Raw genomic sequence first — 27,793 nt, forward strand, 5'->3', positions numbered from 1 at the left:
ATGAAACTGAAAGTATCGGATCGAATGTTGTTTTATCCGTCGGATAACGAATGGTGCGAATAGCCTGTTATCCGTCGGATACCAAATAGTGGAGAATACATTCGCTCATCCCTAGTAATCTCACTATCTACAAAGAGGAGCAGCCTCTTCATGAAGTGACGCTGAGGCAAAAATGGCTGCTACTTATATTCACACTGACTTGTGACTTAGCAAGCCAATCACTGAAGCCCTTCTGTCTCCATCTTGATAATGTTTCCTGCACCGTGATTGGCTGCAGGAACATCGGCAAATAAAGTTCTGAGAAAAAAAAACAGAGCCGGGCCCCAAAAGCCTCCTCCCGCTGCAGATTCCCCACCTCTTGCACTCATTTTACACATTCCCACATCAAACAGCACTACAATCTGAAACAAAACAAGAAAATGCTAGTAAAAAAACATTTCTGGAAACATGGCCAGGGGTTGGGGCCGGCAAACGAACGAAAACGAGCATTACCGAGTTCTGGGGGATAAACTCGTGTTTGCCGAGGCTGAACGAACACGCCCAGGCTCTGTACTGAACCGGAGATTGGCGAGCCTTTATGGAACAGGTTCTCTCACCTGTAGTGGTCAGTTAGAAACATACCAGATAGACAAATGCAGCACAGACAAGCATAAACCCAACACAACCCTATTTATAAAAGGATCTCATTCTTTATCCTGTACAGCGAATGCTGTGAAAAAAATAACTATTAAAATCTGCAAAATTACAGCTTTACCAGAGCGAAATGCACTGAATCAAACAGCCAAGAATAAAAGGAAAACAGAAAGCATCAGCTCATCCCGCAATATACAGGTCTGTACACGGCTCCACACAAGTTGTACACAGACGGCTCCGCTCTGCACACCTCGTACACACAAGGCTCCGCTCCGTACACCTCGTACACACGCTGCTCCGCTCCGTACGCCTCGTACACACACTGCTCCGCTCCGCTCCGTACACCTCGTACACACACTGCTCCGCTCCGTACGCCTCGTACACACACTGCTCCGCTCTGCACACCTCGTACACACAAGGCTCCGCTCCGTACACCTCGTACACACGCTGCTCCGCTCCGTACGCCTCGTACACACACTGCTCCGCTCCGTACACCTCGTACACACACGGCTCCGCTCCGTACACCTCGTACACACACGGCTCTGCTCCGCACACCTCGTACACATGCGGCTCCGCTCCGTACACCTCGTACAGTCACGGCTCCGCTCCGTACACCTCGTACACACACGGCTCCGCTCCGTACACCTCGTACAGTCACGGCTCCGCTCCGTACACCTCGTACACACACGGCTCCGCTACGTACACCTCGTACAGTCACGGCTCCGCTCCATACACCTCGTACACACACGGCTCTGCTACATCCACACTGTAAACCCCCTCCTGTCCTGACCCCACACATAACCAGCCCCATGACAACCAGCACAGCAGAGTCCTGCATACACTGAGGAGCTGATCATGTGACCCCTGACTCCTCCCCTCCATGTGACATCATCACAGGTCCTGGAAGCACAGAGGAGCCATATCTCTAGTGTGCGGCTCTGCAGGAGGAGGTATGTGCAGATTCCCTAATACTGGGGCAGGGGGCATTAACCCCTTCAGCTCTGAGGCTATTTTGGTGGGGGTAGCGGGTTTCTAAAACTCAAAACCTTTTTTTTTCTCTTTTCCTCCGATACATACCCAGCTCTGAAAACCAGGAAGTGATCTAGCACTAATTGCTCTCATAGTACATCACACCTTTCCTGGCCCCACACTGTGGAACACACAATGTTCCCTCAGTACCGCCATCTCCTCCTCCCCCCCCCCCCCCACACAGAGTTTGGTCCGCCCTCAGCCCCATTTTTGTTGTTGATCCCGGCGACCCCTCAGTACCGCCATCCCCCCACCCACTGTAATGTTCCCTCAGTACCGCCATCCCCCCCACACAGTATAATGTTCCCACAGTACTGCCATCCCCACCCCACACAGTATAATGTTCCCTCAGTACCACCATCCCCCCTCAGAATAATGTTCCCACAGTACCGCCATCCCCCCCACAGTGTAATGTTCCCTCAGTACCGCCACCCCCCACAGTGTAATGATCCCACAGTACCACCATCCCCCCCACACACAGTATAATGTTTCCACAGTACCGCCATCCCCCACACACAGTATAATGTTCCCTCAGTACTGCCATCCCCCCACATACAGTATAATGTTCCTACAGTACCGCCATCCCCCCACCCACAGTATAATGTTTCCACAGTACCGCCATCCCCCCACATACAGTATAATGTTCCCTCAGTACTGCCATCCCCCCACACACAGTATAATGTTCCTACAGTACCGCCATCCCCCCACCCACAGTATAATGTTCCCACAGTACCGCCATCCCCCCACAGTATAATGTTCGCACAGTACTGCCATCCCCCCACAGTGTAATGTTCCCATAGTACCGCCATCCCCCCACACACAGTGTAATGTTCCCATAGTACCGCCATCCCCCCACACACAGTATAATGTTCCCACAGTACCGCCATCCCCCCACACACAGTATAATGTTCCCACAGTACCGCCATCCCCCCACACACAGTATAATGTTCCCACAGTACCGCCATCCCCCCACACACAGTATAATGTTCCCACAGTACCGCCATCCCCCCACACACAGTATAATGTTCCCACAGTACCGCCATCCCCCCACACACAGTATAATGTTCCCACAGTACCGCCATCCCCCCACACACAGTATAATGTTCCCACAGTACCGCCATCCCCCCACACACAGTATAATGTTCCCACAGTACCGCCATCCCCCCACACACAGTATAATGTTCCCATAGTACCACCATCCCCCCCACACACAGTATAATGTTCCCATACTACCACCATCCCCCCACACACAGTATAATGTTCCCACAGTACCGCCATCCCCCCACACACAGTATAATGTTCCCACAGTACCGCCATCCCCCCACACACAGTATAATGTTCCCACAGTAACGCCATCCCCCCACACACAGTATAATGTTCCCACAGTACCGCCATCCCCCCACACACTTATGTTACCTCAGTATTGCCACCCTCCAACAGTATAATGTTCCCTCAGTACCGCCATCACCCCCACACACTGTAATGTTCCCTCAGTACCGCCATCCACCCCCCACAGTATCATGTTCCCACAGTACCGCCATCTCCCCACAGTCTGGTCCTCACTCAGCCCCATTCTTACTGCAGATCCTGGTGACCCCAAGACACGGCAGCGACCTGGCCCGGTTTCTCCAGTCTGGTGGATCTGGTGGTCGGCAGGAGCTATAGATATGAGGAGCCATTATCTGCAGTCTGAGCTGTACATTGTAATGGAGACATTCTGGGGACAGATTATTCCATAAGTAGAACTTTATCTTTTGCAGTCAGTGTCGCTGTATTTTAGCTTTCTATCGTTTAATTTGCTTTATATTTTAATGTCACTTTCTAGGACACCATTGTTAGGCCCCCGATTGTCATGGCGATGTTTTGGGATTTGTATGGGGAACACAGGCCTCCATGAAATTAAAAATAATCCAAGTTGAGTCCTCCAGTAGAGATGAGCGAACCTTCAGTTTTGAGGCTTCGAGTTTCGGGCTCGGAAAATGATGTGAAAATCACCCTGGTGAGTATCGCGCCGTGCTGGTGCTTGAGTGATGCGCAGCATTGTGCGAGCTGCGGGATATGTGTGATCGGCTCAGATTTGACATACATTTTGCGTTCTAAGATGTTTTGTTCACGGAGAAATAAAAAAAACAAACCAAAACAACACCCACTTTGCTCCGGAAATATTTTGCTGTGGGTTAAAAGCAAAACACTTCTGGAGGAGGGTGAAGAGTGTTTTTTGTTTTTTTTTTATTTCTCCATTAACAAAACATCTTAGACTGCAGAATGTAAGTCAAATCTGAGCCGATCGCACACTTCCCACAGCACATACAATGCTGCGCATCAGTCAGACACCAGCACAACGCGATACCAGGGTGATTGATTTTCACGTCATTTTCCAAGCCCGAACCCCGAGCCTCAAAACTGAAAGTTTCTATTTCTGTTGTTTAATTTGCTTTATATTTTAATGCCACGTTCTAGGACACCATTGTTAGGCCCCCGGCTGTCATGGCGATGTTTTGGGATGTGTCTATGGGGAATACAGGCCTCCCCTTCCCCCTTTCTCCATTTGCCTCAGATGAGATGATAAATAATGTTGAGTCCTCAGTAGTTGATTCCTGGTAATAACTGAAATGATGGTAATAATTAGCCACTTCCCAGACTCCTCCGGTCTCTCCATCACTTTATATTATATTTGTTTCCATCTATTCAATCAACCTTTACAAGGCATCAACTACTGAGATCTTTCAGGTTTGATTATTTTTCTATCTACTGGATAATGAGGTACAAAGATATATATTTTCTCCTGTAAGATAAGATGGAGGCAGCTGTATATTTCTCTATCTCTCTTTCTCCCTCAGATAGATAATGGCTGTTCTCTCCATCACGTCAAACATATGTAAGATGTCTTCTCTTGGTCTTCATCAAGAATGGAGAATGTTCTCTTTCTTGTCTTGTTAAAACTGATAAAAAAAATTAACCGAAAACCATTTTTAAACTTTAGTTTTTTTGATGAACTGTGTGTGGGGGGCGCTTAGCTCATTGCAGACTATTGCAGTAGTTGAGTGAGAAGCGGAGTCTCCTTTAGGCTACTTTCACACATCCGGTTTGAGCCGTGCGGCTCAATCCGGCTGTGAAACCTATGCAACGGATGCGGCGAAAACACCGCATCCCTTGCATAAGTTTTTACATGCGGCCGGTCCGTTTTTTTCCGGTTGCGGCACGCTACTGAGCATGCGCAATGGAAAAAACCGCATGTGGCGGCCGGATGCATTTTTTTACGCATCGCGCCGCCTCCGGCGTCCATAGGCATGCATTGAAAATGCGCCGCAGCGGCCGGATGCGGCGCGATGCGGTTATTTTTGCCGGAGCAAAAAACGTTGCAGGGAACGTTCTATCCGGCAGCGGCATCGGCTAAATCTGCCGCATGCGGCAAAAACCGGACTGAACGCAAGCCCCTGCGACACAATACGGCACTAATGTAAGTCTATGCAAAAAAAAAACGCAACCGGCGGCAAAAAAAAACGGTTGCGGTTTTTCTGCAGAGTGCCGTATTGTGCCGCATTGCAGAAACCGGATGTGTGAAAGTAGCCTAACTATCACATCTGAGTGACAAATGCAGCGAGTAGCCGGAGTTTGACATTCCAGTTTATAGAATCCGAGAATATAACATCTACACCTTCTATCTCCTCATATGTTTCCCCTTATTATTTCCAGTAATTGTCTTATTACAATACAATATCGGATATCTGATCGTCTTAGTGGAGATCTTCTATAGAAGACAATTTTCCTGATTGACCCATCAAGGATGAATATGGATAGGGACAAGTTGATGGAGAGGATATTACAGCTCACCCTAGAGATCCTCTTCCGGCTTACTGGAGAGGTGAGAGATTCTGATGACGTCACATTACATCATTCTTATCTATGGGAATAACAGATGGACAGAACTGGAGAGGTGAGGACTCTGGAAATGTCTGTAGTGAGATTTATTACTGTGTCTCTCCATAACCAGGATTACACAGTAGTGAAGAAGACCTCTAGTGAGCGCTGTCAGGACCCTATGTCTGAGGGATGGAGAAGACCCCTGAGCCCAATCATGGGGCCTCCACCTCACCCCCCGATACATGAGGACGTCAATTGCCAGAAGATCCTAGAACTTCCCTACAAGATGATTGAGCTGCTGACTGGAGAGGTGACACTGCTGAGACATTATACAGTAAAGCTGCTTTCACATCAGTGTTTTTTTGCCAGTCGGCAAAAAAAACGCACACCGCATATGACCGGATCCTGTGGATTGAATGTGCAACGCATGCAACCGTAATTGTTATTTTACCGGATCCTTCTGCAGCGGGACACAGAATTTATCTGCTGTCACTGGAGTCAGCTGATCGGGAGTCAGCTGACTCCTGATCTCACAGCCCGCACACGCTGTGTATGCAGGTTAACAGCAGTCACTGCCTGCTGCCAATCACGTGTGACCGTGTGCTGGCTGTGTGGTCTGGAGTTCAGATCAGCTGACTCCAGTGTTGGCCGATTACTTGTTCTATGTCCCCATGCATCCATCGCAGCGTGTGTGGGCTGGAGTTCAGATCAGGTGACTCCAGTGCCGCCCGAACTCAGCTGATCTCACAGCCTGCACACACTGCGATTGATGCAGGGGGACACAGAACAAGTAATCGTCCGACACTGGAGTCAACTGATCTGATTACTTGTTCTGGTGGCTGTGTGGTTAGGAGTAGGGATGAGTGAGCAGTAAAATGCTAGATGGGCGAAACCCATCTTCTTCTTTTTTTTTTTTTTCATTAAAAAATAAAAACAAAAAACCCAAACACATAACCCTAACCCTAGGTTTAGGGAAAAAAAAATGCGTGGGCTCCCTCTGTATTTTCTATTGCTAAGGGTGACCCCACTGCTTGGTGTTACCTTCCTTGGGAATGGAAAATCCAGGGAAGCCCTTTTTTTTTTTTTTTTTGCCAAAAACTAAGGAGAAAAAAAAAATGATGTGGGCTTCGCCATATTTTTGTATACTAGCCAGTTACAGCAGGCAGGTATGGGCTGCCCCAACCCCCTGCTGCCTATTTGTACCTGGCTGGGAACCAAAAATATAGGGAAGCCCTTTTTTTTAATTATTTTGTGAAATAATTAAAAAAAGATGTGGGCTCAATTTTTGTGTCCAGCCAGGTACAACTAGGCAGCTGGGGATTGGAATCCGCAGTTCAGGGTAGTCCAAGCTTTCTGACACCTCCCCACCACCACCCCCGCTGCGAATTGCAATCCACAGCCACCCCAGAAAATGGTGCTTTCATAGAAGCGCCATCTTCTGGCGCTGTATCCATCTCTTCCAACGGCCCTGGTGTCTGGTGGTACGCTGGGTAATAAGGGGTTAATACCAGCTTTGTTTTACCAGCTGATATAAAGCCTGAGATTCATAATGTCAGGCCAAGTTTGACCCGGCCATTAAGAATTTTCAATAAAGGGTTAAAAAAAGACACCACACAGAGAAAAGATGTTTTATTAGAAATAAATACACAGACACACTTAGACTCCATCTTTATTACTTCCTCTCACCCCTCCACGATCCTGGTCTTCTTTTTCTATCTTCTTTTTTCAACTAATGCAGGTCCACTAGAAAGCACAAGGGAGGAACCGCTTTCTGGGCATGCTCAGTACTGAAAACAGGATCCTGCCTACCAGAATGCGGTGACTTCCGGTAGAACAGGATCCGGCTCATTGAAAAGCATTGCAGGTACTGCCGCAATGTGAAGGATACGGTGAGATGCAGTATTTTGTCGGAGGTCAAAAACGCTACAAGTAGCGTTTTTGAAAAAAGATAAAATGCTGCATCTCACATGATCCATTGTGTGCCGCACGCAACCGCAAGCGATTGCATGTTGCCGGGATTCCATTGTAAATGCATTGAAATGACAACGCGTTTGTAAAGGACCCGGTCACATGCAGTTTGTGTTTTTTTGCCGACCGGCAAAAAAACGCTGATGTGAAAGCAGCCTAAAACTATGAAAGAATAGGGGGGGATAACAGTATCATTGTATGTGTCAGGTTCCTATAAGGTGTCAGGATGTCGCCGTCTATTTCTCCATGGAGGAGTGGGAGTATTTAGAAGGACACAAAGATCTGTACAAGGACGTCATGATGGAGGTTCCCCAGCTCCTCACATCACCAGGTAATAGACAGGACTAAATACACACGGCCTATAATTATCTGTATGTAAAGAATGAATTCAGTCCCTGTATGTGTTTCCTCCAGTTCTATCCAGTGAGAGGACAACACCAGAGAGATGTCCCCGTCCTCTTCTCCCACAGGACTGTAAACAAGAAGATCCCAATGTTCCTCAGGATCATCAGGTAGATGGAGAGAAGGTGCCATGAAATCTCCCTATGATGTGTAGACGGCTGTGAAGGTCTTGTGCTCAGTCTTGTTTTATCCTCCAGTATTATATGTTTTATACTTGTGTAATGAGAACGGTGGAGATGGCAGGATTAGAGCTGATCTTAGATGTGACTTCTCCCTCTGTCTGTAAGTCTGTAGATTCATATGACAAATGGTTCCATTTTTTTAAATCGTCAACTGTTTCTGCTATTAACGGGAAACTGTCACCAGTTTTTTAGTATCTCAACAAATTCCCCAACCATTTTCTGCTTTTCTTATGATTACATTGTCCGATGTCTTCCACTGTACACCCCAAAAATACCATTTGATTTGGTCCCGCACTGTATTTAAATGAGGCTGGTCCGGTCTGATGGGCATCGTCCTCGTGGTGTCTGTACCTCCTCTCTGCTCATAAAATCCTATGATTTGCCTGCAGTAATGCTGTTGCGCAGACACGAGACTTCATTCAGCTATGTGGATGATGAAAGTTGCGTCACCCAAATCAATCAGAGAGGAGGACGCCCATCGATCCTGACCAGCCTCATTTAATTTCAGCACAGGACCGAATCAAATGGTATTTTCGGGGTGTACAGGGGAGTCAGGGATCAATGTAGTCATTTGTGAAATACCTAAGAAAAGCAGAAAATGGTTGTGGCATTTGTTGAGATACTAAAAAACTGGTGACACTTTCCCTTTCAGAGTTCAGTTATTAAAGTATCCTCTTAATGCATTATTTTCTGTGACCTGGGCAGGTAAATGCTGTTGCCCTTTTTTGCTGTCTTAATTCCGGATCTGACCAGCTCTTGAGGTAGACTGTCCCACAGATATTTTGGTAACGAAGGCTTGTCAGCTCAGTAATTTGAACATTTCTTTGTCCAAGCAGAGGGAGTGCCCATTTGTCATATTGAGAGGGGTTTACATGAAACTGCTTTTTACTATACTTTTTGTATGGGCCATGTCTGTCTGTACTTTAGTCGGTTAATCATGTTCTCCCTTAGATGTCTCTTAAGAATAGATAAATGTAATACTTTTAGTCTTTCCTCATATCTGAGATCCTCAATGTCCCTTTATCAGTTTTGTGGCTCTTCTTTGTACCTTTTCTAGCTCCAGGGCATCCTCTTTATGAACTGCTGCCCAGAACTGAACTGCATTTGCTACCATGTTTTTCCAAAAATAAGCCCTAGCAGGGATTTTAAGCATTTTCGGAGCAAGGCTTAAATATAAGCCCTCCCCCAAAAATAAGCCCTAGTCGTGGTTCAATAATGAAGTGTTCATGCTGCTAAAAAAGATAAAGAATACTGCAGGACACTTCATTATAGACAGCGGGCATCCCGCAATCATTCTCACCAGACGCCGAGCGGGAGGACTTGCAGTGATCGCACTCCCGCACACATCAGAAATAATGTAATTACATTGATCAACACTTGAAGGTTTTTTTGTAAGGGGTGCACCATGCCACTAGAACGGTGTATTACCAAAGATACAAAGTTTATAAACATAAAACCTTTATTGTGACCAAAATGTGATGATCATAATTAGAGAACAACAATGTATGTAGCACAGAGAAAGATTAACAATTAGGAAATGAGTGTTCTCTAATTTTGATCTTCATTGTGTGTGTATATGTATACTCTGTGTGTGTGTGTGTGTATGTATGTATGTATGTATGTATGTATATATATATATATATATATATATTTATTAAATATGTGTGTAATATAAAAATTTTTATATATATATATAATTTGTGTATGCATGTGTCTGTATGTATGTGTTCCATGCATACATATTTGTGCGTGTATTTGCTCTGTATATATGTATGTGTATATATACTGTCCTATCCCCAACAGAGCCTGCTCCTGTTATTTCTGCTTCTGTCACCAGGCGCCACCGTATTCCCTCTGTAGGCGATGCTGGTGATAGAGGAGAAGTCAGTGCCAGTAGCTCTTTACTGGCCATCCAGTAAGGTTTGTGTGGCTGGGACCTGCAGTACTTCTAGTTGACTGTGGATGTGTGTGCTCTCCAGCTGAAGTCCTCAGCTCCCAGCTCCAGCCTGTAGGAAGGCACCACACCCTTCTTTAGCTTCCAGTGATCTGTTGGACCCTGCCAGATATAGTTTAGTGATTCATGCTTCTCTAGTGCCGTCTGTGCTTTGCTGCTTTTGTCCACTGTTTTGACCTTGCCCTGTTTTTCTGACGATTCTCCTACCTGCCTGGTGACTATTCCTGTCTCTGGACTGTAGCCCATCCATACGTAGTAATCTCCTAGACCAGTCATGGCGAACCTTTTACAGGCCGAGTGCCCAAACTTTAGCCCTAAACCCAATTTTTTTTCCGAAGTGCCAACCAATCCTATTATGTAAATAATTGATTTTAACCTTACCTTTGCAGTCTTCTCTTTTCTCCAGCAGGGGGCATCACGCTCATGCATGCTCACCACACATAGAAGCTGAGCCCTTTCCAGACACAGCAGTTGATCTTTCTGGAAAAAATTGCAGCATATTAGACAGAGATTTTAGCCTGGAATGCAATCAGATGTCACCCTGTAATCCACATCTACATTTCAAAGTCTGAACATCTTGAAATCCCATAAAGACGTAGGAGTTGCACCCCTCCCCTTTCATTGTGTAGTTATGTCCCCCTTCCTGTGCCACTTCTTGGTAAACATGTCCCCCATCCTGATATATTTCTCTGTCGTTTCATTGGGGGACACAGGACCATGGGTTATGCTGCTGTCACTAGGAGGCTGACACTAAGTAAACAGAAAAAGTTAGCTCCTCCCCAGCAGTATAACCCCTGAGCCGGAGGCGGGCTCAATCAGTTTTTTGCTTAGTGTCGTAGGAGGCTGATGTGGGCCGTCTGGGCCCCCTTCAGCCACTTGATTTTTTGCGTTATTTTTTTCATTTTTTCTCGGCGACGCTCGTCGCTCTCATCTGTGGTAATTTTCTTTTTCTGCAGGTATCTTTTCTCTACCTCAGCTCTCGCAGCCCGTGTGGGTACCGCTCCCCTAGGTCGCAGAGGCTTGAGTTGTCGGGCCCTCTCCCCCGTCCAATTCCACGGTACCACTCCCCGGTTGGCACGCGGGGCTGAATTTTTCTGGGCACCCCTATTCACCCTGCGGTACCACCCCAAAGGGTCGCAAGGGGCATACAGCAGGGACTGGACCTCCGCAGCGCATCTGGAGTTTTTGGATGGGGCCCGCAACGCTGCTACATTTAGGGGCTTCCACCCCAATGGCGTCCAACTCCCTGCCTTCTTCAGCCTGCTTCCAGGTGCCCGCAGCCATTCCTTCGCTGAGCGGAGCACACAGGAGCATGTGCAGAGTCTCAGCCTGCACACTGGACAGCGCGCCGCGGATCAGGTAGGACCCCTACCTTCCCCCCCCCTCGGACGGCTGCAGAAATTGAGGCCCCGGTCTGGGCCTACTCGCCGGACTCCCCCGCTGCGTCCGTGGAGCTCCCTGCCGGCTCCGAGGTCGGGCGGCCCCGCATCGCTGCTGCGCCGCCGCCGCTTGCGGCCGGGTCCGCCGGCGCTGCCCCTCTACCTTTTAACAGCGCCTCCTGAGGTTGGCTCCGCCGGCGCTGCATCTGTCCGCAATGGCACCTCCGCTCGGCCACTGTCCTCGGTCCCCCAGGCCCCGTCCTCGGCGTGCCCAGGCCGCATCCCGCACGGCGCGCCGAGGATCCTCTCCGCCGCCGCCTGCGGTCGGGTCCGCCGGCGCGGCCTCTGCCCGCGACGGTCCCTCTGCTTGGGCCCCGTCCTCGGCGTGCCCAGGCCGCATCCCGCACAGCGCGCCGAGGATCCTCTCCGCCGCCGCTGCGGCCGGGTCCGCCGGCGCGGCCTCTGTCCGCCCCGGCACCTCCAAAATTTAGTCCCCGGCTTCGGCCCTGTCCTCGGCGTCCCCAGGCCCGCCTCCCGCACGGCGCTATTGGACGCCGGCCTCTCCGTTCCCGCCCTCGGCCGTGCTCCAGGCATCACTTGGGGGGTGGGGGATATTTTTTTCCCGCTCACAGCGTCCATTTTAAATAAAGAGAGAAAAAAAAAAAAAAAAAAAAAAAGAGAATGGGAATTTATTCCAGACTACTAGTCTGGGTTTACTGAGGCCTCAGCGTCACCTTATTTTTCCGGGGGAGAGACTAAAACACACTTTTCTTAGTGGATATTTTTTATTTTAGGTCGATTTTTATTAAAAATTTTACATACATGAGTTTTTTGCACCTTAACTCCTACAGTACTTTCGGGCACTTGTTTTGCTTCACCTTTTTTATATCGCGCTCCCAGCTCGAGTTTTTAGTTTAGTCCCCTCCGGCGGGTTAATGCCCTGTCTCAGGTCATAGATCCCCTCGCCGCCGGCCCTCGGCTTCGCGCGCATGCGCTGCATCCCCGGCCAATACTCGGTTATACCTTCCATAGGTCTAGCGCAATCCCCTTGGGGAGGTGAGTCTCGTACCAGGGACCTTTCCTATGCTAGAAGCGGACCCGACAGGTCTCGTCTTTTGTGGCCCCCCTGTTTTCCACCTTATTCCCCAGGTCCAGACTGCTTTTTCTCCGGCAGTCTTCCGACCTCTCGGGTGATGGCCCAGGCTTTCCACCTCTGCTGGACTCTGAGCAGGACCTGGATGTTTTGGCGCATGTCTAAAGGCCTGCTGGAATTGGTGAGTCAGGCCGTAAGGCTACGGACAGCCCCCTTATCTCCATGCACGCAGGTCCCCCTTAAGTCATTTGGAGCGGACCCTGCTCAGACGACATCCAGAGCTTGCTGAGTTACCGCGTGCTCACAGTCAACTGCCATACACGAAGTTTACCAGCGGTAAGTCTAGTCATCGTCTTTATTCCCTTCTACAAAAAGGGGTCTCGGTGAGAATGGGCAGGCCACACTGGAGTCGCTGAGTGATCACAGACAACAACCAGACACGGCGTTTACCTGCGGTAAGTCGTGTTATTGTCATTATCATTCCCCCAGAGGGCTCTGGAGAGAGGGGGCATGGCACCTTGCAGACAGGAAGGTGCGGGCCCCTGCGGGTTTTCAGTGGACATCCAGTTCGCCGTGTGACTGCGTGAGCACGGATATTCCTCGGACACAATTTTTACCAGCGGTAAGTCCCTTATATTGTCTTACCCCTTCTCGTAGAGGGCTCCGTGATGAAGGGGCACGCTACCCTGTACTTCACCCGCCTGGGTTCCTCCTGGCTTCTCGTCCCTATCGTGACGCTCCGCAGGGCCTCCACGGTCACTCTACGCAGAGGTCCGCGCTCCACCTATGCCGATCCAGGACTGGTTATCAGCTTCTGTGAGTACCCTCTCTTTACAAAATCTGGTGTCTCCCCGCTACACGGCCTGAGCCTCTAACATCAGGGTACCTACCCGTCGAGAGCTCTGACTCGGGATCAGGAACGCAGATTCGACGTCTAGGAAGTCGCTGACTTCCTTTCCGGCTCTCGGGATCGCCCTTTCGGAGATAGGCGAGTCCAGTTTATCCCCTAGGCTACGTCAGGGTAGACTGGCTACGTAAGGGAAGGGTACATCCCTTTCCCGGCATCGGCTCTGATGCACCAGGACTCGTTCCCTCACGTTAGGTTCGTCAGGAAACCTTTATCCCTACAACAGCCATCTCCGCTTTGCGTGGCTGCGGACCGTCCCAGCTTTCTAAGAGTGCTTGCAGGGATCACGATCCCTACGCATTCCCAGGCTCTCTCTGCCCAGGAACGACCGGGAGACCCAGAGTCTCCCTTCAAGTACCCTCGCCTTGAGGTTTAGACCATCATCATCACTTTTCGCTACTAGGGTAGCTGAGCTACAGGAAGGAGTCCTCCCAGACCCGGCCCGGTCCATCACTCCTCAGGCACGGTATTCGAGCCGTTCAAGGGTTGCTACTCCTCACGCAGGAGCAGTTTCCCTCCTGGCATAGGGTCCTGCGGCTCTTTGCCTCCCGCTCCCGTTTTTTCCCTTCGGTTTTTTGCTATGCGAGTCCTCGACAGCCTGTGGCGGTGTTAGCGATGGTGCACATACCAGATTTCATCCCGGACTCTCCAACGGAACACACTGAAGAGCGGGGACAGGAAGGCTCCGTCTTCGAGGGTGACCGGCCAATTTCCTCCTAGATGACCAATCTTCCCAATCATCCCTGGGAAGATTCCCTTTCCTCCTCTGGAGCTTGTTATCAACCGTCACCAGTCTCCCGTACTAGAGTATGCTACCACACCATTCCTCGGCACGGTCCCGAGGGACACCCCTGGAGTGTCGTCTCCCCTTCAGCATTCCGGACTCGGAGCCATTCGGTTAGCCCGGTTACAATTTCTTCTCTGGGTTGTATTGTCCAGTCAGGTTCCAGTCGGACCATGCCACAGCAGTGATGCGCATCTTCCACCAGGAAGACGCAAAGAGCTTCATGGCAAGTGAAGAGGCCAAGAGGTTCTTGCTCTGGGACGGGCTCTTTCATTCGCCAATCTCGGCAGCACATCCCGAGCGTGGACGTTTGGGCGGCCGATTTCCGCGGTACGATAGGTCTCGCGTAGGTAAAGGACTCCAACAGGGATATCAACAGCCAGATCTCTGGCGAAGGAAGACCTACAGTCGTGACTTTTTGGCCTTCCGATCCAACTCTCAAGTCCATGGTGCGTCGAGTACGCCACCTGCTCTGGACTAGAGGACGACGCCCAAGCCCGGTCGTGTTGCTTGTTCAGGCTCTCGTGCATCTTCCCGCTGCGTTCCATGTTCTCGAGGGTTCTCAAGAAGGACCTAGGCAGGCGATAGCTCGGGAGTGGCCCAGGCGAGCATAGCTTCGCATAACTTACTCATCTCCTCGCAGATGCCCCGTGGCTCCTTCCAGACCGCCAGATTCTTCCGTGTCGGGGCCCCTCTAGTCTTCCAGGACTCAGGAGTCCCAGGTTCCATGGCCTCACCAGTGGATCCCGGGTGCTGGCTCGGTCAGGTCTGTGAACAAGATGATGGCAGACATTGAGGAGGGCATGGAATCCAGTTCCCTCGAAGATTTATTTCCACGTGGAAAGAGCTCCCCCGGTGGTGTGAGGACCGCATCTTCAGAGACTTTTCACTTTCCGTCAATCAGGGCCTTCGCTCAGAGAAACGTCCATCTGGCTCGGCGTTTTTCATCGTTCACTAGAAGAGTGGGACCATAATCCAGTGATGAGTTTGCTCAAGGTACCCCTTTTTTCCCTGCTCCCACCTGTTTTGATAGGTGGGTTCCTTGTGGCCATCTGTTTGTTATCGACGGCATCAGGGCGGACAGCCCTCTCGTAGTCTTTTCTCCCCCTTTTTCCGCTCCGCCAGCAGGATAAGGGGGGGGTTCCAGCCAGAACCCTTCGTTTCTGTCCGAGACACCTCGGCTTTCCTTCCAGAAGAGGTCTTTAGGTTTCGTTTTTGTCGGTTCTAGGCTCCCCTCTCAGCCTGAAAGAGGCATAGTTCGTTCTAGGGCTGGTACGAGCCCTCAGTCTTTCGTGTCGGCAGGACACCATTTTTTTGTCGGTTACACCGACTGTCAGTCCATCCTTCCGCCCTTTCCCAAGAAGTATAGGCCGGCGCAAAGGGCCTGAATATCACATGGATCCTTTCCTCCATATGTGAAGACTATCGCATGAAGGTCGGACTTCCGCCGCGGTCTACCGAGCAAGGGGCACCCTTGCACGATTGGGCTCCGGACGTCGGTCAACCAGGTACTCTGGTCCACCACCCGATCTAGTCGGCGTACCTTTGCTAGTTTCTAACAGGTTCTCACTCAAGCTTCGGCAGAGGCCAGTCTTGGTGCAAGGTTTGCGGGTGGCAGTGGCACACCTGTAACAACGTAGGCGCTTGTAGGTCCGGGTCAGCCCGGCAAGGGGAAGCGACTTCCTTCCTATCTCCGGTGATGGTTTTCTTCCCACCCAGGGACTGCTTTTGGACGTCCCATGGTCCTGTGTCCCCCAATGAAACGACAGAGAAAGTAGGATTTTTGTGTACTCACCGTAAAATCTCTTTCTCTTAGTCTTCATTGGGGGACACAGCACCCACCCTGCTTGTGTTTTTCGTTATATATGACATGCCTGTTTCCCCAGTGCCCACATTCCCAGGTCACTGGTCACACGACTGTTCGTCATAGTTTTTTACCTTGTTTTTATCCAGGATTGTTTGGCTCTCCTCCTACTGCTTGTGCACTAAACTGATTGAGCCCGCCTCCGGCTCAGGGGTTATACTGCTGGGGAGGAGCTAACTTTTTCTGTTTACTTAGTGTCAGCCTCCTAGTGACAGCAGCATAACCCATGGTCCTGTGTCCCCCAATGAAGACTAAGAGAAAGAGATTTTACGGTGAGTACACAAAAATCCTACTATTTCCTACATTCTGGTATATGTGTCCCCATCATGGCCCCATCCTGGTAAATATACCTCATCCTGGTAAATGTCTTCCATCCTGGTAAATGTCCCCCATTTTGGCATGTTTCCCCATGCTGGTAAATGTACCCCATCCTGACATATTGCCCATCCTTGTAAATGTTCCCCCATCCCGGCATGTACCCCATTCCTGGTAAATGTTCCCAATCCTGGTTAATTTACCCCCATCCAGGTAAATGTACCCCCATCCAGGTAAATGTCCCCCTTCCTGGTAAATGTACCCTATAGTGGCATGTTTCCTCCATCCTGGCATGTATGTTTCCTCCATCCTGGCATGCATGTTTCCTCCATCCTGGCATGCATGTTTCCTCCATCCTGGCATGCATGTTTCCTCCATCCTGGCATGTATGTTTCCTCCATCCTGGCATGTATGTTTCCTCCATCCTGGCATGTATGTTTTCCCTATCCTGGCATGTATGTTTCCTCCATCCTGGCATGTATGTTTTCCCTATCCTGGCATGTATGTTTCCTCCATCCTGGCATGTATGTTTCCTCCATCCTGGCATGTATGTTTCCTCCATCTTGGCATGTATGTTTCCTCTATCTTGGCATGTATATTTTCCCCATCCTGCCATGCATGTTTCCTCCATCCTGGCATGCATGTTTTCCCTATCCTGGCATGTATGTTTCCTCCATCCTGGCATGTATGTTTCCTCCATCTTGGCATGTATGTTTCCTCTATCTTGGCATGTATATTTTCCCCATCCTGCCATGCATGTTTCCTCCATCCTGGCATGCATGTTTCTCTATCGTTTCATTGGGGGACACAGGACCATGGGTGTATGCTGCTGTGACTAGGAGGCTGACACTATGTAGACATAAAAAAAGTTAGCTCCTCCCTAGCAGTGTACACCCTGAGCCGGAGGCGGATCTACGCCAGTTTTTTGCAAAGTGTCGTAGGAGGCTGAAGTGGACCCATATCTCTGTGGGCCAACCTCAGCCTAGGCTATATTTCTCCGTTTTTTTCGGCCATGGCGGTGCTCAGCCCTCTCATTTTCTATTCTTTTGTCTTTTATGCAGGGTTCCAGTCCCTGCAACAGAGAGAACCCTTGCCTGCTCCTTCCCTCCGGGTACCGTCCCCAGGGTTGTTTGAGGCTCGAGACGCCAGGCCCTCTCCCCCTCCTTCCCTGTCCCAGGGCTGCTTGGGGTCGAGCATGTTTAAGGGCACACTCCCCGTCCTCCCCTATGGTACCGTCCCAAGGGGTGTTTCTGGTGGAGGCAGCAATGACTCTCTGCAACCCGTGGCCTTCTCCATACCCGATGTGAGATCACAGGCTCTGCAGCGCAGGAGCGCTCAGCAGCACCAGGCCTCCCCAGCGTCCCCATCAATCCAGGACCCAGGGAGAGGACCGTTACCACTGCAGCGCAGGAGCGCTCAGCAGCTCTACACCTCCCCAGCGTCCCCTACAATACAGGAGCCAGGGAGTGGATCGCAGGCTCTGCAGCGCAGGAGCGCTCAGTAACACCAGGCCTCCCTCAGCGTTCACTTCTACCCTGGGCCCAGGCAGAGGATCTTGGTCACTGCAGCGCAGGAGCGCTCAGCAGTGTTCCCCAGCTCCCCCAGAGTACAGCAACTCACCGGAAGGCAGGATGAGGCCGAGGAGCGCAGCGACGCCGGCAGGACGCAGGTAGGACTTCCCTGCACTCAGCACTGCGCTCCCGGCGGCCGCCCACTAATTTAGTCCCCGGCTTGGGCCTACCTCGGGCCTCAGCTCTCCGCCCCCCCGTTTGCGCACGCGCGCTTTCCCAGGCACGCCCCCTTCAGTTTCTGCCTGGATACAGGCCGGCCAGCCCCCCTGCACGCCCTCCACAGAAAGAGAATGGGGAAAAAAAACGAAGGGCCGCGCTTTTTTTTTTTTTCCAGCAATGCTGTCCCCGCAGTTCTGAAAAGGAACACACTATATCTTTTTTCTTTTTTTTTTATTTTTTCCCCTATCTCCTGTCTCCCCCCTAGCGTTACTCGTGGTTTTCCCTAATCACCATGGCTAACTCTAGTCACCCGATCCATACCGGGCCCCCTTTATAGCGTATTCTGCATGCACAGCCTGCAAGGAAAATTCTCCCAAGGCAAGGCTACGTCCCCCCCGCTCGGCTTGCGTCCAAGACCACCAGCCCATGCAGATGCCCCAGCCACCGCCAGCATCCCCGTCGCTGTCGCTACTGCAGCAGTACAGGACACCCCGAGCTCCGCTGCGCTCCCTCCCCCGGAGTGGTAGACCCCTCTGTCCCAGTCTGTGGACTCTCTTCCAAAGGAGTCTCTGACCATCTCGTAGGCTTTTGCAGGCGCTCCCTATGCCCAACCACGCTCCCCCGGTCCAGCTGGCTCTGGACAACAGTCGGTCTGATCCAGACCCTACTACTGGAGCGCAGAAGCGGACCTGCTGGGCCTACTCCTCCCAGAGGTCTCTATCACCTCCAGGGCCCGACCACTCCGTCCTCAGGACCGGCCGACCTTTGTTCAGGAGAAGAGTCGGATGCAGCCTCGCTGCTGGATCCACATCAAACGGCCGATGTCAGGCGTATGGCGGATAGTCTGGTCGAAGCGGTAAGTCATACGCTGAATCTCCAGACGGACTCCGTGGCTACCCAGTGCTTGCATGTCTCCTTCAAACGGGTTAAGTGGGCACTCAGGCAATTCTGTGTCCATCCAGAATTTGCTGAAATTCTACGCAAGCACAGGCAACAACCGGTCACGCCAGCCATCAAAGACAAGATATTAAACAACGGTAAGTCGTTTGATTTACATTACCCCTTCCCTGAGGCTCTCAGGAAGGAATGGGCAGGCTCGCCTGTGGTCGACCCTCCTGTTTCCCACCTGTCATCTCCTAGTACGATTTCTCCCGCACGGGGCAGCGCTCCGAGACACCACGGATCGAAACACCGAGAGTTTTGCCCGTTCGGCCTGTGAGGCGGCGGGCACGGTACTCCTCCTGCTTTTGCCGCCGTCTGACTCGCAAGACCCATGATCTCCTGGGCCGATAACCTCCGCAGTGGTCTTCGCGCGGGATCGAGCAATCCGGAGTTCACACATTGCTACACAGATTTCTCTAGCGGGTGAGTACATAGTCAACGCATCTCTGTCAGCAGCCTATTGCGCAGCGCAAGCGGCTAGCAACACTGTGGCCATCTGTCTGGCGATCTGGCTCAGAGCCTGGAATGCGGACGCGGCTTCTAGGAAATCACTTACAGCCCTCCCCTTTGCAGGAGGTCGCCTGTTTGGGGACTGGCTGGATCAGATTATCGCCGAGGTCACAGGAGCTCCAGTTCCCCAGCACATAAGAGAAACAGGCCCCCCAGAGGAACAGGAAGATTCCGTTCTTCAAAACATGCCCTTCCTGGCGTTCTAAGCCACGCCAGCCATCAAAGACGACATCCAGATCACAGCGCTACCCCACTAGATGACTCATGGTCGTCGCGCGCCAGCGCAGTTCAGGTGGGGGGCGCCTGTCTCATTTCAATCACGTCTGGCGGGTTTTGATCACGGACGCCTGGGTCGGAGAGATGCTGGACTCAGGGTACATAATAGAGTTTTCATCAATTCTATCATCAGACATACAGGATGCACATCCCAATTTCCCAACAGCACAGATATTCCTGCGCTTCGCAATAGCAGAAGATCATTTTCAGTTTACCGCTCTACCCTTCGTCCCCGCTCCTGCACCTCGAGTGTTTACAAGGGTCATGGCGTCTGCCATGTCTATCCGGCACTCCAGAGGGTTTTTTTTGGTGATTCCGTACCTGGACGTCTTGTTGATCAGGGGGTCTTCTTTTGACGACTGTCCCCTACGTGTTCAGGTCACCATCGATATTCTGTCCCGACTCGGCTAGCTCATCAATCGGAAGAAGCCCTCTCTGACCCTGGCCAGCAGGATTACCTTTCTAGGCATGGAGTTCGATACCATCCAAGGATGCGTGTCCTTCCGCTAGGAAAGATCGTCTCCCTCCGAAGAGACCTCCAGATCCTCCGTCACTCCAAGGCGGTGTCCACACTTTTTGGCATGAGAGTCCTCGGTCGGAGGGTGGCGGCAATAGAGGCGGCTCCGTTTGCCCGCTTCCACCTTCGTCTCCTTCAGCTATCCCTGCTGAACAGATGGGACAATTCTCTATCCACCTTGAATCACAGGATCCAATTGACTCCGGGAACCCGACGCTCGCTTCTATGGTGGATCAGCGGCTCTAATTGGTCCAGAGGAATGTCTTTCATACCACTGGCAGACAGTCACCACCGATTCCAGTCTTCTGACTGGGGAGCGGTGTTCCAAAACACACGGCTCACGGTCAGTGATCCTCCCAGGAGTGCCGACTGCCTATCAATGTTTGTTAGAGAGCAGAGATTTTCTCCGAGCCCTACAGAATTTTCAGCTCTTCATACAGGAATCGCCAACCAGGATCCAGTTGGACAACACCACAGCAGTGGCATACAGCAATCACCTGGGCGGAACAAGGAGCGTCATGGCGATGACAGAGGTGAAAAAGATCTTACAGTGGGCATAGCCTCACCACTCCAGGTTTTCCGCAGTACATTTCCCCGGCGTGGAGGATTGGACAGCCGTCTTCATCAGCAGGCAAGGTCTGGCGGCAGGCGAATGGTCCCTCAACAGAGTGGCTTTCGAAGGGATCTGCCTCAGATGAAGGATTCTGGATGTGGACCTGATGGCCTCTCGGTTCAACAATCAAGTCACTCAGTTCATCTCCCTTTACCACGACCGGCGAGCGCCAGGAGTCGACGCTCTCATACATGCGTGGAATCAGTTCAGGCTACCCTTCATCTTCTCACCGCTTCCACTGATCCCAAGAGTCCTCAAGAAAATCGGAACAGAGGGCATCCCAGTGTCTCTCATTGCCATGGAATGGCCCAGGCAAGCGTTCTTTGCAGAGTTCACGCAGCTCATCACAGACACCCCATGGTGGCGCCCAGATCGTCTGAACCTGCTGTCGCAAAGTCCTCTCTTCCATCAAAATTCAGGGGTTCTCAATTTGACCGCATGGCTGTTGAATCTTGGCTACTAGCCCAGGCAGGCTTTACCCCACAGGTGATACAGACTATGGTCAGAGCTCAGAAGCCTTCGTCTTCGAACTACCGCATCAACTACCGATCTACTACCGCACTTGAAAGGCCTTCTTTCAATGGTGCGAGGTCAACGGCAACTCATATCCACTGGATCTGTCACTCCCAGTGTTACTGGCCTTCCTACATTCAGGCTTACAGGCGGGTCTCTTGCTAGCAACCCTCAAAGGACAGGTGTCGGCTCTATCTGTCTTTTCCAGAGAAATCTAGCATCTCGGCCACAGGTCAGGACGTTCATCCAGGGAGTCTCCCATCTGGCACCGCTATATCGTTCCCCGCTAGAACCATGGGACCTCAATCTGGTTCTAGGGTCTCTTCAATTAGCCCCGCTCGAATCTCTAAAGTAATCCTCAATGTCGCACCTATCCGGGAAGATGAATTTTTTGGTGACAGTCACTTCAATCAGAAGAAGGTCTGAACTCGCAGCCCTCTCATGCCGGTCACTTTTCTTGTTTCCACCGAGACAAGGTTGTTCTGCGCCCATCTCCTGCTTTCCTACCGAAAGTAGTATCTGAATAAGGAGATTGTGCTTCTATCCTTCGGTCCAGCCTCCATTCGATCCTTAAAAAGGTCACGGCTTACACTGGATCTAGTGCGAGCTCTTAGGAGTTACGTTTCGAGAACTGCACCCTTCTGCAACTCAGACGGCCTATTCGTCCTTTCTACTGGGCCCAGGAAGGGGCATGCCGGCATCCAAGGCTACCATTGCAAGTTGGATCAGGCCGGCCATATCAGAGGCCTACAGGATTAGAGACAGGTCTCCTCCGAGGGGTGTAAAAGCCCATTCCTTCTGTGCAATTGGTGCGTCTTGGATAATCAGACGCCAGGCGTCAGGCGAGTAAGTCTGCATAGCCGCCATGTGGTCCAGCCTTCGTACCTTTTCCAGGATTTACAAGGTACACACCCAGGCGTCAGCGGCTGCCTCCATGGGAGAAATGTGTTGCAGGCGGCTGTCGCACACTTATGATAAGGCGGTATACTTTTGCACCGAGCATTCTCACAGAGTTTTGATATGTTATGGATCTGTGTGATTGCTCCTGTACCCACCCAGGGACTGCTTTTGGTTGTCCCATGGTCCTGTGTCCCCCAATGAAACGATAGAGAAAGAAGGATTTTTGTGTACTCACCGTAAAATCTCTTTCTCTGAGTCTTCATTGGGAGACACAGCACCCACCCTGTTTGGATATTGGGTTGCCTTTAGTTTGCCGGATGTTACTAGTTCTTTATGGGACCACGTTTTTCTTTACCTGGCCTATTTATGTTTTTATATATATATATATATATATATATATATATATATATATATATATATATATATATATATATATATATAATATATATATACAGTATAGGTTTAGATAAGATACTGTGTGTTTCTTGTTATTGCCTGGATTAGTTATGGTTGTTCAGGTTTCTCATACTACTGCTTGTACACTAAACTGGCATAGTTCCACCTCCGGCTCAGGGTGTACACTACTAGGGAGGAGCTAAGTTTTTTTTATGTCTACTTAGTGTCAGCCTCCTAGTCACAGCAGCATACACCCATGGTCCTGTGTCCCCCAATGAAGACTCAGAGAAAGGGATTTTACGGTGAGTACACAAAAATCCTTCTTTTCCCCATCCTGGCATGCATGTTTCCCCATCCTGGCATGCATGTTTCCCCACCCTGGCATGCATTGCTCCCCACCCTGGCATGCATGTCCCCCCCCATGCTGGCATGTGTGTTCCCCCTCCCCCCACCCCATGCTGGCATGTGTGTTCCCCCTCCCCCCACCCCATGCTGGCATGTGTGTTCCCCCTTCCCCACCCCATGCTGGCATGTGTGTTCCCCCTCCCCCACCCCATGCTGGCATGTACGTTCCCCCACCCCATGCTGGCATGTGTGTTCCCCCTCCCCCACCCCGTGCTGGCATGTGCGTTTCCCCTCCCCCACACCATGCTGGCATGTGCGTTCCACCACCCCATGCTGGCTTGTGTGTTCTCCCACACCCCATGCTGGCTTGTATGTTCTACCCCACCCCGTGCTGCTGGCATGTGTGTTCTCCCCCACCCCATGCTGGCGCTGGCACTGGCCCCCCCATCCCCACCTTGGCACAGCCGCACACGAGTAAAGCAACACACAACTTACCTTCCTGCACACGCTCCCCCGCTGCGCACCGCTGAGTCCTCAGTTCCCACGCGGCCAAAAGACCTCATTACGCCGGCGCCGCTCGCTGACACTCCTCCGTCTCCTAGGCAACACACCTGCAGCCTGAGGGAGGAGGAGTTTCAGAGCGAGGAGAAATGTCTCCTCCGCTTCAACACATCTATGATCTGCGCGACTGCACCAGCAGATCAATGCGGCAGGATCAGGCGACAGCACGCGTGCCAGCAGAATGGGCTCTGCGTGCCCCTGGTGGCACGCGTGCCATAGGTTCGCCATCACTGTCCTAGACCCTGTAGTAAATACAGATTCCTGTATAAGGGTTAAATGGTGACAGAGTTTCTCGGGATTCACAGGAACGGGTGGCTTGTGCCTATCCTGTCTGAGATAGCAACAAAAAAATCCAGATTTTTATATTCTTATGCATTATTATGCTAACTCCATACAATTCATATTTAAACAAGAGACTAGGAGTAATTTCACATTTAAACATTTTTTTTTTTTTTATTTATTTTTTTATTATTATGATTAAGTACAAAAAAGGTGAAAATGTTTTTTTACCAAACATATACAGAACACGTTAAAAAATGCAGTGTTACATGATGTTGACACACAAGGATGTGTAGGACGATAGCGCTTGATTAGAAGTATTGGATAATTTTCAAATAATGAATAATATATATTATAATTTCATAAGACTCCTTCAAATACAAAAGGTAGAAATTTTAGCCATGAATATACATATCGTTTATACTATGCTAGATTGTGAATGGGTATCCTGTTAACAGCCTTAGATTGATACATGGATGTACATTTGCCACAATGTGTGAGTAATGCTTAAATAGCGTATGCTATCTTATATAGGGATAACCAATTAGCTGAAAAACCGCGATTGCAGCCTGAATGGCCACGTTATGTGGATTACTAAATGGTTGAATAGAAGATTTTCAATCAACATAAATTGTAACCTCCACAGCTACGGCGGTGCTGGCTGCGCGCAGTGGCCGTGTGAGCCAGTGCATGTGTCCACGCCTTTGGATGGCACATTATTCATTATTTGAAAATTATCCAATACTTCTAATCAAGCGCTATCGTCCTACACATCCTTGTGTGTCAACATCATGTAACACTGCATTTTTTAACGTGTTCTGTATATGTTTGGTAAAAAAACTTTTTCACCTGTCTGAGATAGGTACTTCCTGTGACCTCGGGCAGATGTCACATATATGTATACATGTTTGTGTGTGTATGTATGTGCTTTGTGTATATATATCTGTGTATGTTTATGCTTGGTGTACACGTATGTGTATATATGTATGTGCCCTGTGTATACACAGTAAGACAAAAGCACAAAAACATCAACTTACCACGTAGGGAAATGTCTCCAAATAGAGACTGCAGCCTGATCTGGTTCCTGAGTGTGTGACTCATGAAAAAGGAGAGAGAATTCCAGCAACTGCAAAAATGAGTAGATTAAAACGTCACATTCATTGTAATACATAAAAATCCAAAGGAAAGATTAAAAAAATATACAGAAAATGAGACCTCACTTTCTTATTTCATATATTTTTTTTTTTTGTTGTTGACTTTTTTCTTTTCTGGTGGTGGTGGGGTGGAGGGGTTGGTGAGGTGGTGTTGAGACATCACTTTTGTGATATACTGTACGTCTTCTCTCTCCCTTTTTACTAAACAGCATATCAATCACTATGGAGCGCCTCCCGTGTCTACCATTTTTTTTTGCTTATGTCAGTTACTCTGTGTTGCACAGGTAATATTTCAGAGAACACTACCCTGGAGGTCCTTCCCTTGCGCTTGCTGCCTAATTCTTTAAAGTTTATTCTTAAAGGTGGTGTCACACACAGCGACGGCGACAACGACGTCGCTGCTACGTCACCATTTTCTGTGACGTAGCAGCGACGTCCCGTCGCTGTCGCTGTGTGTGACATCGAGCAACGAGCTGGCCCCTGCTGTGAGGTCGCCGCTCGTTGCTGAATGTCCTGCTTCATTTTTTGCTCGTCGCTCTCCCACTGTGAAGCACACATCACTGTGTGTGACAGCGAGAGAGCGACAAACTGAAGCGAGCAGGGAGCAGGAGCCGGTGTCTGGCAGCCTGCGGTAAGCTGTAACCACGGTAAACATCGGGTAACCAAGAAGCCCTTTCCTTGGTTACCCGATATTTACATTAGTTACTAGCACCGTGCTCTCACGCTGCCAGTGCCGGCTCCCTGCTCCCTTCACACGTAGCTGGAGTACACAGCGGGTTAATTACCCGATGTGTACTCCAGCTACGTGAGCAGCGAGCCGGCACTGGTAGCGTGAGAGCACACCGCTTAGCGCTGGCTCCCTGCACACGTAGCCGGAGTACACATCAGGTAATTAACCCGATGTGTACCCTGGCTAGGAGAGCAGGGAGCCAGCGCTAAGCGTGTGCGCTGGTAACCAAGGTAAATATCCGGTAATGGTTACCCGATATTTACCTTAGTTACCAAGTACAGCATGGCTTCCACAGCGACACGTTTCGTTATGATCACTGCTGCGTCTGCTGTGTTTGACAGCTAAGCAGCGATCGTTGTCGCTGTCGCTATGTGTGAACCCAGCTTAAGTATTCACCATCCTCCATATCTTACCCACTAATTGTTTGCTCAGTCAGCAGTATGCTCCGCTCAGTATTGTCAATCACCTTCAGTGTTGCAGTTTACTCCTCCAGATCTCTAATATGAGCTTCCAGATGGTCAACAAGCTCACACCTGCCCAGGTATAGTCAGTTTTTTTTGTACATCTATCAAAAACCTCCAATTACCCAAACAAGCAATAAAAAATAATAAAAGGTTAATAAAATGCAAAACTTACAAGCCTAAAATTTTCTTCTTTTTTTATTTAAACCCCTGTTTTATTTTTTTAAACTCCATATGTTTCCAAGCCACTTATTGAGCAAGACTCAGAATTGCACAAATTCACCCCAACTGGAGCCCAATTATCAAATCATCATTTCCAAATATCAAATCACCAGAGGAAGCAATGTAATGGGAGGATAACGCAGACAAGGGTCATTGATGCCAGGATCGTAACAATCATGGTGGCTGGAGGTGTGACCACAACCAGGTCCATGCAGGAGGGAAGCCTGCCTACACAATTTTCAGATGTATTGCAGCACAGAGACCACCGGCTCCCTGCACTGCAATACACTCCCCCGACATCACAATAACATGTCTTATTCCTGACAGAATGATTACTATTTTTTCACCGTGTTGGTTTATAGAACGCACTGATTGACTTCTATTAATACATTCTTGCAAAATGGAAAAAGATAGCAATTACGTCATTATTTTTGCAATTTACATGGTAAATTATACAATTACTGTGATACCCAATAACCATACGGGATTTTTTTTTGTTACAAAATGTCTTTCACAAAAAACACAGAAGAACTGGACAAAACAATGTAATTCTTTGAAAAAAAAAAACCCCAAATCTAATGTATTTTTTCTGCTTAAAATGTCAATATTCAACTCCCTGCTACCTCTATTCAGGTCCCTACAATATCGGATCCTCTCGGTGGAGATATATATAAGAGAATTCTCCTGATTGCCCCATCAAGGATGGATATGGACAGGAACAAGATGGCGGAGAGGATATTACACCTCACCCTAGAGATCCTCTTCCGGCTTACTGGAGAGGTGAGAGATTCTGATGTCACATTACATCATTCTTATCTATGGGAATAACAGATGGACAGAACTGGAGAGGTGAGGACTCTGGAAATGTCTGTAGTGAGATTTATTAACCCATTCACAACCGGCTGATTTTTGGCTTTTTTTTGCTATTCTTCTTTCAAGAGATGTAACGTTTTATTTTTCGGTCAATATAGTCATGTGAGGGCTCGTTTTTTGTGGCACGAGCTGTAATTTTAAATGAACCATACGTTTTACCATATAGTGTATTGGAAAACGTTAAATTCCAAATGCGGAAAAATTGCAAAAAAAAAAGTGCGATAGCACTATTGTTTTTTATATATTTTATTCACTGTGTTCACTATATGGTAAAACTAATGTATGGGTGTGATACCTAAGGGCGGTGCGAGTTCGTAGACACCAAACATGAATAGGTTTACTAAAAGAAATCAGAAGATTGACCGAAAAAAGTGGCGTACGTTTTACGCCATATTCC

General features: G+C 49.6%; 1 protein-coding gene across 1 annotated transcript in view; it reads left to right on the top strand.

Annotated features, from left to right (window-relative positions):
* The first annotated feature begins 1,534 nt into the window (after positions 1-1,534).
* Positions 1,535-27,793, top strand: part of LOC142312116 (uncharacterized) — a 39,863-nt gene continuing 13,604 nt past the window's right edge. Inside the window, exons 1-6 of the mRNA XM_075351000.1 lie at positions 1,535-1,583; positions 5,359-5,527; positions 5,657-5,836; positions 7,702-7,825; positions 7,909-8,006; positions 27,157-27,303. Coding sequence (XP_075207115.1) covers positions 5,450-5,527; positions 5,657-5,836; positions 7,702-7,825; positions 7,909-8,006; positions 27,157-27,303 — 627 coding nt within the window. The 5' untranslated portion in view covers positions 1,535-1,583; positions 5,359-5,449. The remainder of the gene's footprint in view (positions 1,584-5,358; positions 5,528-5,656; positions 5,837-7,701; positions 7,826-7,908; positions 8,007-27,156; positions 27,304-27,793) is intronic.

The sequence above is a fragment of the Anomaloglossus baeobatrachus genome, chromosome 5, assembly GCF_048569485.1.
Source record: "Anomaloglossus baeobatrachus isolate aAnoBae1 chromosome 5, aAnoBae1.hap1, whole genome shotgun sequence".
Lineage (NCBI taxonomy): Eukaryota > Metazoa > Chordata > Amphibia > Anura > Aromobatidae > Anomaloglossus > Anomaloglossus baeobatrachus.